At 44.0% G+C, this 12,007-nt stretch overlaps 1 protein-coding gene across 1 annotated transcript; it reads right to left on the bottom strand.

Moving 5' to 3' along the window:
* Positions 1-5,913: 5,913 nt before the first annotated feature.
* Positions 5,914-11,924, bottom strand: LOC104404823 (zinc finger CCHC domain-containing protein 7-like; the record flags this gene model as incomplete). Its single annotated transcript, XM_010013352.1, has 3 exons — positions 5,914-6,353; positions 6,796-6,913; positions 11,829-11,924. Coding segments are annotated over 3 exons (654 nt in total), but the record flags the coding sequence as incomplete, so codon positions are not given.
* Between the last annotated feature and the right edge of the window lie 83 nt (positions 11,925-12,007).

Genomic DNA, 12,007 nt, shown 5'->3' with positions numbered 1-12,007 from the left:
AAGTGGCCCAAGAAGAAGACTTGGGAGTGGAGCCCGCCACATGGGCACACAGACCAGACACTTGGATGCCCTTCTCCAGCAGGTGAATGGAGATTATTTACTCACTGGTCCAGCTGAAGTTTAAAGATCTGGGGGGAGAAGGTTCACTGACTGGGTGTACACCATGAGACTCCATCTCAGGCTGGAAACAGGTCTGCAAATGAGGGTCCCGCTACAGCCCCAATGGCTGTCAAGAAACAAATCTATGTTGCCTCACTGCACCTTGTTGCTCCCATGTGCAAGGAGGCCACAGCACCCAGTCTCAAGGAAGGTTTTGAAGCTGGAGTGGAGTGCACTGGTTGTGAGATGTTGGGCACTGAGTTTCAGCTACCTGAGCACTACTCTGGGCTGGGGAGCAATTGCTGAGGACAGGCAGTCCCATATAGCCAGTGGGATGTAAGAGTCTTGGTTCTCCTGCTCTCCGTTCCTGCAGTGCCTGACCATGGTCATGCATGACCTCGTGCTACCCAGCAGCAGCTCAGGGCACTGCTGCTTATGCATGAGGAAGGGCAGGACCAGGCTGCTGAGACTGCTGAAGGAAGGGACTTCATCGGTCCATCCACTCATCAGCTTGCTCAGCCACCTCTATCATTATGCGAACCTCATGAGGTTCAACAAGGCAAAGTGCAAAGTCCTGCACATGGGTCGGGGCAACTCCTGGTATCAACACATGCTGGGGGATGAAGGTATTGAGAGTAGCCCTGAGGAGAAGGACTTGGGGGTACTGGTGGATGAAAGATTGGACACCAGAGGGCAATGTGCACTTGCAGCCCAGAAAGTTAATTATATCTTGGGCTGTATCCAGAGAAGTGTGGCCAGCAGGACAAGGGAGGTGATTCTGCCCCTCTACTCTGCTCTGGTGAGACCCTACCTGGAGTACTTTGTCCAGCTCTGGAGTCCTCAATACAGGGAAGACGTGGACCTGTTGGGTAGGGTCCAGAGAAGGGCCACAAAAATGATCAGAGGGATGGAACACCTCTGCTATGAGGAATGGCTGAGACAGTTGAGGTTGTTCAGCCTTTCAGTACTTAAAAGAAAGATGGGAAGAGACTTTTTAGCAGGGCCTGTTGTGATATGACAAGGAGTGGTGCTTTTAAACCAAAAGAGGGGGGTTTCAGGCTGGACGTGAGGAAGAAATTCTTTACAATGAGGGTGGTAAAACACTGGCAACACAGGTTGCCCAGAGAGGTGGTAGATGTGCCATCTCTGGAGACATTCTGTGATCTCCATCAGGTTGTTCCACTTTTTCTTGAAATCCACCAGCAAGACAGCATACCCTCCTCAGACAGCCCACTGCTGTCTCCTACCAGCTTTACTATTTTCATAGAATCATAGAATGGTTTGGGTTGGAAAGGACCTTAAGATCATCTAGTTCCAACCCCCCTGCCATGGGCAGGGACACCTCGCACTAAACCATGTCACCCAAGGCTCTGTCCAACTTGGCCTTGAACACCGTCAGGGATGGAGCATTCACAACTTCCTTGGGCAACCTATTCCAGTGCTTCACCACCCTTACTGTAAAGAACTTCTTCCTTATATCTAATCTAAGCTTCTCCTGTTTAAGTTTAAACCCATTACCCCTTGTCCTACCACTACAGTCCCTAATGGAGAGTCCAAGGTCTTTTTACTTAGTGTCTCAGTTACACCTTTCTTTCTGTTCTTTAAATGCATGTTTGCTGTTCTACTCACTCCCACATTAAGAACAGAAATTTTACTTTGCACGTTATTTATCCAGCATTTCCTCTAGAAAACAAGTCAGCCTTTCCTTGACAGCTGCATTATCTGGACCCTCTGATTCTTCTCCGAATTCTCTAATGGGCCCTCTACAGCAGATTTGCCCTCTTTTGCTGTGCAAAGCCTGACATAAGTCAGTGTTTGAGCTGATGTCTTAACCTGCCATGACCTAAGCTGACTTGTGGTTATTGTTCCAGTTTGTGTATGTTTCCGCAGTATCTTGTGTGCTTTAACACAGCTTTGCGGTCTCATGGTCAGCAGCTTATGAGAGCTGCACTGCAATACTGGTCGCTGGTCACTCAGTTCCTGGCCTTCACTTGCGATGTTGCTAGAGGGAGTCCCCTCATCCAGCTTCCATCTGCTTCCAAGTGTTTTATCTTTTTCTCTTCCCATGGTCCCAAACACCCCACTTCCCTGTGCTTTTACTCAGTCTTACAACAACAGGCAACAGACAGCTATCACTGCAAGGGCCAGGCTAGGTATCTGCAGGACTCAGAATGAAACTCAAGGATATGTTTCTACCAAAAATGTATCATGTGGTGCTTGCAACAGTTACTACCAGTGACTGGCACAAGTCACAGTCCACAGTCAGGCTTCTGTGGGTTAGAACCAGAGAGTCAGCTAGGTTGGAAAAGACCTTTAAGATCACCAAGTCCAACTGTTTCCCAGCATTGCCAAGGCGACCACTACCCCATGTCACTGAGGGCCTTGTCTGCAGTTTGTGAACACTTCCAGTGACAGCGATTCCACCAGTGCCCTGGGCAGCCTGTTCCAATGCCTGATCACCCTTTGGGGAAGAAATTCTTCCTAACCCAATCTAAACCTCCCCTAGTGCAGCTTGAGGGCATTTCTTCTTGACCTATCACTTGCTATTTGGGCAAAGTGGTTTCACTGAAGCACATGTTTAATTTACCCTACCTAAACTTTCCACCATTAGCTTTCCAAGAGAAGACAGGCTTTTGCCTAGAACCAGCACATAACTGGTTTTGAAAAACTACACAAAGAGTCTAAGGTGATACATTCTTGATCAAAGCCATTGAACATCAGAGACACAACTCTGACCCCTGGCTGGCTTAACTCTTCCCACAGTGGCCAGGCACCTTATCTATAGAGGAAGGGTTACGAAAAACACTGTCTCGCTCCACATCTGACCACCATTTGACATTTTATATGGGCAACATAAAGGTACCCACACCACTTCTGCACGAGCTATGCCACTGCCCTTGAGCTGGTGTATCATCTTCTTTACAGCAGCTTCAAAGCATGGCAATACTGTTGGATGATCTCATGTTGAGCGATTTCAATATATATAATTTCACCACTACTGATGTTACCTCTCACACTGGTGTCGTGGTTTAAGCCCAGCCGGCAACTTGGAACCACGCAGCCGCTCGCTCACTCCCCTCCTTTTCCTTCCTCCTCCCGCTCCCGGAGGGATGGGGAGGAGAACTGAAGGAATGTAACTCCCACGAGTTGAGATAACAGCTCTCCAGTAACTAAGGTATAATACAAACCACTACTGCTACCAATAATAATGATAAGAGGAATAACAAGGGAAAAGGACACAACCGCTCACCACCCGCCGACCGATACCCAGCCCGACCCGAGCAGCGATCTGGGCCTTCCGGGTAACTCCCCCCAGTTTATATACTGGGCATGACGTGCTGTGGTATGGAATAGCCCTTTGGCCAGTTTGGGTCAGGTGTCCTGTCTCTGCTTCCTCCTGGCTTCCCCTCCTCTCTGGCAAAGCATGAGACTGAGAAAGTCCTTGGTCAGAGTAAACATTACTTAGCAACAACTAAAAACATCGGTTTTATCAGCACTGTTCCCAGACTGAAAGTCAAAAACACAGCACTGCACCAGCTACTGAGAAGGAGAAAAAAATGACTGCTGTAGCTGAACCCAGGACAACTGGCCAGGCTGCTAATCATGCGTCGTAATATAAGCCATTGCATAATGCCTGGAGGGGGAGTAAATTGCACTTTCTATCACCTTCCTTTGAAAATGAGGAAGAGAGTGGTGTATTGAGGGCAGACTGAGGGCAGAGACTCAAGACGTCTCTCCAGAGCATGCTACCACAGTGGCCATCAGAATAACGCTCTTCTGGTCTTCATGTCAAGGAACAACTGTCTTCTTTCTTTTATGGCACACCACACTGCACCCGTAAACCACCGCACAAACAGACCAATGACTCAGAGCAGTCTCTTGTCAGATGCTACTGCTGGCCACGGTTTTCCCCTTGGCCTCTTGGACACTTGAAAACACAGCTGCTCCTTCACTTTTCAGGGAGTGAAACAGAGACCTACCTGCTCCTGGCGTTCTACAGTAAATGAGAGGAGGATCTGAAAACTCCTGAGAGCATGGACCAGTCCTTATCACACAATTGTATAGTGAATAAAATGGTGAGGCCACAATTTCACTGAGTCATTTTTACCCTAAAAACCCCCCAGACTTATTCAATATTAGCTTGAAAAACAGCGGAGAAAACACATCTGCAAGACAAGATGCAAAACCCAGCATACAGGAAAAGATGAGTTTCAATGTCAGGGTCGAGTCTTTTCAGGAATGGAATTAATTTTTTTTCTTTTTTTTTCATTAGGGCTAAAACTGATTTACATTTTCAGTGTCATCAGGAACTTTTCAATCAAGTGATCAATGAAGTTAAACTTTGGTTGCCAGCAAGGACACACACATAAGCAAAAATGGGCATTAGGTTCTTAAGTATTATGCAGGTGTAGCTCTACTCCAGCCACCTCTGAGATGAGGTAATATGGTCACTAAATACCAGTGTTCTCACTGGCAACCTTGCCAAACAAAAATCTGATGAATTTAGGGAGTACCAGCATGGAATACTACTGGGAGAATGATAGTCCTGAATTTTTTCTAGTGTACCTGTTTCCCTTTCTCAGATGCCCTTACCTTAGCACAGGTTACAAATGCTTTCTAATTTTAAAACACAACTGTAGCCAAAGGCCTATTTCTTAGTAAAATTAAGAGAGAACATGCACTTTTCTGAAACTGAGCTGTTAGTTACTGTCAATTGCTTAGCAAAAGGAATGGTATAGGATGGAGCAGGTTATGAGTATAGTACAGAAAATTTCCTTTACAAAACCAGGAGAATCTCTTGCCAGAGTTCACATAGGAAGGGAAGAGAAGAAAACAGTGGTTTTTATTATGTTTGGTAATGCAAGAAAATGTGAAACAAAGCTATATTTTTTTATATCCCTCGTGAAGTTTTATTTGGGTTGTTCTTTTGATGAAGCATTTATTCTTACAAAGCTTTTAACAACACATTTGTTTAATTCCAGTGTACAAAAATAACTGTCTTAAAAAAAATACTAAATTTTAACACAGTATGTCTGGAAGCAAATAAATCTTTCATACTCTGCTGTCTTTTCACCAGAAACAACTTCCACATCAAGGGGAACAGGATATATTTAATTTGAGATGTAAACTGCTGCATTCTCAGCTGCTTTCTCCTGCCCTGCTGACTAGTTGGCAAAGAGAGGGAATGGGCCTGTGCACCAAAAATTGTGGGACTGGGGGGTGATGGATCCACAATGGAGCATGAGGCAGGAAACCATCACATCCGAAAACACAAGCCAACAACTTTGCAGTACCCTCCTTCTGGGAGGGACTAAAGTGAAACAGTGCCCATCTGCATGCTGGAAGATACTGAGTGGCTGCAGGAAACATGCTTTACATCCACATCCCTGGTCTGTATCACAACTCCTCCTAACATGAGAGTCTCTCCACTGTCAGCTCCAAAGGCATTGTGCTCCCTAGCAGCAGATCCTGCTCTGACAGGCAGAGCAACACGTCACTGATGAAAAAACAAAAGCTACCAAACCAAGCATGGCCCCTTTTACCTTCATATCCCCCCCAAGCAAAGAAAACAAACTTACAGCCTATACTGGGACTGCTGAAAAGTACAGCCACTCCAGGCACAAGCCACGTGGCCAATTCATGACAGACAGAGCACTCCCTTCCAGGAACAGAGTTCACTGTGTGACTTGTGCCTGGGCATACCCATGTGGGTTCAGGGACGGACTTAAATTCAGTGTGCTAAGAGAGGGACAAAAATGAAGAAAAGGCAGAACTGGAGCCAGTAAATGCCAGAGCTACCTATCTACTTCCTCATCACCGGGATTTCTGTTTGGACCTCTTTTTCCTCTGTTTTATGAGGAATAAATTCTCGCTGTTACCAGGACTAGCTTCTTTCTGCTTTTTCCATTTCTTCTTCCTTTTAGCACCTTTCAGACACTCCTGCGTGTATTCAGTCTTGCTGCCTGAGAATGCCTTGAAAATGGACTTGTGATGGGTTCTGCTGCCCTTACATGCCTGGCTTTTACACCCTCTAGGGAAGTCCTCTTCCAGATTGTGGCTGATTTCATCATCACTCCTGTGTTTCTCTTCTCTGTGTTTCTCTGCATGGGACATCTTCACCTTTTTGTGACACTCACCATCTTTGTTATGTTTCCGATATTCTTTCCAAGGCTTGTTCTTTTTCTTATGGCGGTATACCTCATGTTTTAACTCCTGCCATGGTGTCTCTGGCAGAAGGCCAGCTTCACGTAGTTCTGTAAAACAGAGCAGTGCTTTTCAATACAAATGCAAAACACCTAAAACAGTGCTCAAGCCATCCCTGTGTATTTATGAAGTTAGACAAAAATTCATCTCTGGTAGACCTTTTCATAGTGTAGACACTATGAACAGACTAGTATCTTCACAAGTTACCTCTTAATCCTCTTCTGGCCAGTTTATAGTGTTTTCAGTCTCAGTGGATTTTTTAGAATTAAAATATCTGACAACACCCACCTTGTGACTTTGACACAATAAATTTCCCTGATAAACAGGGATGAATAAAGTCACAAATCTTACACTACTGTTAAGACTACCTGCAAATCCCTATAGCCTTCACAACATGTGAAAGTAATCCCACAAAGTTTCTAAAAGCTTTAAGCACAGAAGAAAGTATTTCAAAGAACTGAAAGGCAGGAGATCTCCCAAAACATACTGTACCTGCAACCTTTCTTTTTAATCTGTTTGCCCTTCTCTTGATATCGTATTCATCATCATAGTAGCAGATGAATGGAGAAGAAGGGAACACGCTTCCATGCATCCGCCTTTCTGAGCACTCCTGCAAAACACATTTCAAGTCACTAGATGCGGCTGAGTTGCCTGGAAGGAAAATCGGTCAGATTCTGCAGGTGCTGGTCTGCACCTGTGAAGGATGTGGCCAGCAATTCTTTAAACACTGATAATTCTATTACCATCCAATAATCCTTCCTGTGCGCACAGAGAAACACATATGACATAAGCCAAGCTGCAGTTCTTTCGCAGAAAATGGAAGGAATCCCATGTCTTCCTGCAGTTCCTACACATCTGTAACACTGACAGAAGCAGAGGACTAGAAGGAGGTGAGCACTAGGTAAATACGAGGCAGACTGCAAACAGAGTTGTAGGATCTGGGGGATAGGGCTGTCCTGCCTGCACCCAGGCCAGGTCCCCCCACCACCAGCTGCCTCCCAGTCTCCCAGCAGAGACACATGCCCAGTCTCCTTGAGAGGAAAATGCTTCTTACTGCAGGGGAGCTCTTTCAAACTACATTATTTGGTCTGGAAGTGCATGCAGAAATGTGGCAGCCTGCAAGGGTGGGATGGGCTGAAGGGGAACCAAGCAGTGATGAGGTGTTGGGTGCAGCATCCTGGCCAACAGCCCACATGCAGACAGTCTGGCTGCTGCAGTTTTCTCACAGATATAACTGAAAACCAAATCCTGTAGGTAAGTGCTGTGCAAACACATCATATTGTAGGAAAGTGGAAGAGAGCCCCAAAACATCGTCTGAGGTAGGGAAGGGGCTGGCTCTTGCATCGTATGTATGTCAGCCTGTTCACAAACACTTGATTGAGCAATGTGAATTATTCCACTGCTGTACACAAATTTTAGTGACGTCTTGTGAGTCAGGCCTACTGGGATGCTTCCCATAGTTGTTTTTTTTTTTTTTTTCAGAGTAGTATGTGATATATGTATCTCCTTGTAAATTGCTTGTTAGCTGTTCTGCTTTGCAATATCATCTTTCTAATTCTTGGATACTGCCCTAATCTAGTGAACTCTGGGCCTTGCTATTCTTGAGAAACTGTCAGGATCTTTCACTCACCTTGATGTCTCCACCACAAGCTAAGTTGCTTTCCTTCCTGTGTTTACTACTTCCAGTGCCACCTCTAGCACCCCCTTTCCCTGTGTCCTCCTGACTCCTCCCCTCTCTTTCTCAAAGGCAGAGTACATCAAAGATGCATTTTGCATGTATTTCATGTTTCTCAGCTTGTATTTGGCCTTTCCTTGGCTGAAATTAAATGAAGAATCATGCTATTCTCTGTGGTGTTCTCCAAAAGGGTATTGTTAGGCTGTGTGACAACTGGCTTGTCTTCACATGCACAGAGAAGTGTGGACAAGCAATGGCAGCTTGTAGCTGGAGCCCACCCAAGTCTGAGGGATCAGTCTTATACCCCACTGCGAAATTAGGCTGAAAGGGAGCTACAAGATGGCATGCAAGTCCGTACATTGCCTGAGGCTGTTATCATTAGCTATTCAACTGAGAAAAGCATATCCTGGAAGTTGATTGCATTTCACATTGAACACCTTGAAAAGCCACCTATCACCCCACAAAGAAAACTCCTCTCTCACCTTTCCAGGGTCTCTATCTACCTTCCCCAGGTTTAAGACAAGAGAAAAGAATAACAGAGAAATGGCCCTCCAAATACTTGTGTTTCATATTAGTGAAACCTAAGAGTGGCCTTTAGGCAGGCACAAAGCTGCCTGTCTATCTGGAATAAATGAAATAAAACATTATCCCTAAACACTGCCAAAGGATTACTGAAAATGACACAGATTAGCTTTACACAGGAGTATGCAAAGACACACTCATCTTTCTGTGACAGCTGTGAAATGTAGTGCTTGAGATCCTGCTTAGAATCTAGGGCTTGCTCTGCAGACATGTGGCCCATTCCTTATTTTTGTTCTGCTAATGTGCTGACACAGAAGCTGTAGTGAATGAAATGCACATGCCACCCAAATCAGGATTCCTTTTTTCCTCAGCAATGTCCAACACGCACTTGGCTAAATCTTCCCTCTCAAGTAAGCTGCCACTGCTGCTGTACACTGTGTACTGTTAAATACTCTCGGGACAGTCTTCAGTGCTGGAGGTATCATACAGAGGATGGAAAGCAGAGCCTGCTACCAACCTGCAAAAGGAATTTTATGTGTGATTGGCATACTGGGATGTGAATGCAAGGCACATCTGCAGATACCATACAACTCCTTAACCCTACTGCCTTGAGAACTTGCTGCAGCCTGAATAATGCAGTGGGCTGTTGTTCCTCACTAACTTACCCTCCTTAACTTCCCAATGGGAATGTCCCCTAAGATGACCATGTATTTGTTATGAACCATAAGAGACAAATTTTTGGATGTGTGGATTGCTACAAAAAGAACTATGATGTGAAGCCTACTAGAGACAAACTATTTCTTGTCCTTATTAAATCCTTAGTTTACGTAAAAACATGGCTGTCAATAAAAAATAAAGCAAACTCGGGAAACCTAACAGCCGGGTGATGGCATCTCTGACACTTTACATCTTAACTGTTTCCATTTCTACAAACAAGAAATGGTCTGCAGTTTACTCTGGAATTTAGCAGAACTGCACCATTAACTCTGGAACTTAGCAAGGCTTTTGCTCTTGCCTCTGCTTCTAGGAAAGGTCTCCCTAAACCTCTACCAAACAAAAGGAATTTCAGGTGTTCCTAAACTAGATAAAATGGTAACGCGGAAGGAAAAGACTGTAGTGGGAAGCACTGGTTACGGTGCATCTATAAGAAACTAACCCTAGCCTTGTCTTCTTGGTCAGTTTGTTATTCAACTGCTTTAACTGCACAAAAAAAGCAATGAAATATATTTCCTGAGGTATAGAAATGGGAAAAATGTGAAGACGCTTGTCATCACGAGTAATTTTTACCTGGTTAAAAATATTTACATTAAAAACAAACAAAAATCCTTTTTTTTCCCTTAATTTACAGGCAGATCTTTCATGCTCTAACAGAGCTGCTCACCACATGAACTCAGGCACTGATTATGACCTCAGCTTTCTTAGCCAGTGAGAGATGCAAACCTCAGAAGCATTTCCTGTCCAGCTCGGTCATGGTGCAGATGCACACGGAGGCTCCCAGTCCAATTTCCTCAGCCATTTTTGGACAGGAGGTTTAATGATTTGAGGGCAAATACTCAGTTATCATTAGATAATCTAATGTGTGTCCTGGATGTTTTTCTGTATGCATGTAGAAAGTCTGGTATCTCTGCCTTTCTGTGTTGTTATTGACTTCTCCATTTTAGTTCTGTCATTGCTAAGGCTATTTCTGCTCCTTGTACACTAGTAAAAATACTATCTTACCTTCTTTAGCTTTGATAACCATAGAGTGTTGTCCTTGAGTCACTTTAACTGCCTTACGAATTTCAGTTACTACCATTTTCCATCTGAGCTACCAGGTCCTCCCACATATTTACGTATCATTGCTACGGTAGCTGTATTTGTATCCATGTATGGCTGTCTGCCTTCCTCAAATGCCATTTTTTGACAGGTTAGTAAAATGTTCCTTATCCATTGCTGGCAATCAGCCTCACTTCCTTCTTCAGCCCTCTCACTTCTGTTTTAGAGTCTATATTACTGGCAGAGGCTTTATTCTGGTTTTGTTTAACAATATCAGTTTCAGTGCTGTTTTAACAGGTTTTATCAGCTCTAGTCCCAAACACCAGAACAAATTGGTCTGCATGACTGTGCTGCTGAGGACACACACTGCTGCTGCACACATAGCTGTGCCTTGAGCAGATGTCTTACAGGTGAAGCCAAGGATTCGGACTCCTGTACCACAGCCAAAGCAGTGCCTATACTCATGCCAGTGGTTACACCAGGCAGCTGGCACACGATGGTCTCTTACCAAGCTTGGATTGCAATAGCTGCTTATTTCCTGCCCCTTCCAATCCATCTGACAAGGCAGCTGTGTCTCCTGGTTGTACTCAATGGCCTTAGCTCCAAGAAGAAAATCTTCACTTGTCTCCAAAGACAGCTCAGCTTTGAAAATCTTCCATTTATCGTTCAGCTCTGCTGTAAGATCCCAGCAAACCTGCCCTACCTGTCCCACTATTCCCCACAGGGATTAACTTATTTAGCTGAAAACAGCAGCAAATTTTCAACAAAACATATTCAGTAGCTGTAGGAGTCAACACACAAAGCATGCAAGAGAAGGAAGGAATTTGCTATCCCTAAGCTGTAGAAGCTATAAACTTTACCTATCCAATGCATGAGTAACAGTCATTTTCTAGAATACTTGTGCCTCATGAACTTATTCCATAAAGGAAAAGAACTAACATTGTTTGGTGTTGGTATTTGCAGGTGGAAAGCTGCATTTGTCACAACAAAGGCCTGAAAAAGGTGATAAGCCTCACCAAGCAATCCTAGAAAATGCAGCAGATCTCCAGTTTTTACTGAAGCCACTTAAGGCTCATAATGTCTGTATACCTTACAGAAGGATAATGTCAACCTTAATTCAGATGCTGAATTAAACTAAGAAACTACAAGTGAAGAACATCAAAAGCAGGCAGAAATAGAAAATTCCTAAAATGGGCATTCAAATTGTCAAGCTGATGGTGGTGAAAAACCTTACATGATGTTGAGCATGGCAGTAAAAAAAAAAAGCTGTCTTCACCAACTGTTTCTTTTCTCCTAAATTCTCCTAAAAATTAGTTTTGATTTACGATTTAAAAAACAAAGCAATAAACATGCCAAGGAGAAATAGTAACTTTTCCTCCATATCTTTAAATCAGATGGGAGGTATCACTTAATACATTGGCCTCCAATAACTACAGCAATGCTGCAAAGACACAAACATTTCATTGGAGTTTATAGTGGATTAGCTTGACTCTTCCAGCTCTTTTCTCCAAACACATATTGTGTCAGAGATTAACTACCCCAGGGATACATTTAACACTAATGCAGAACTTACATATCCAAAATGTCCTTTCTGGGAACAGTTGTAGCAGTACGCTACAGCAGAGCGCTCAGAGTGAGAACTGGCTGCCTTGATGGGTCCTGGCTTTGTCTGAAAGATAAAATAGGCAAGAATTAGGTCTCGCAGTATTCTGAATTAAAGATAAATATAAATTACATAAATATAATTTTATA

Source organism: Nestor notabilis, unplaced genomic scaffold (genome assembly GCF_000696875.1).
Source record: "Nestor notabilis isolate BGI_N333 unplaced genomic scaffold, ASM69687v1 scaffold8114, whole genome shotgun sequence".
NCBI classification, from domain to species: Eukaryota; Metazoa; Chordata; class Aves; order Psittaciformes; family Psittacidae; genus Nestor; species Nestor notabilis.
This window is presented reverse-complemented; position numbering and strand designations above follow the sequence as displayed.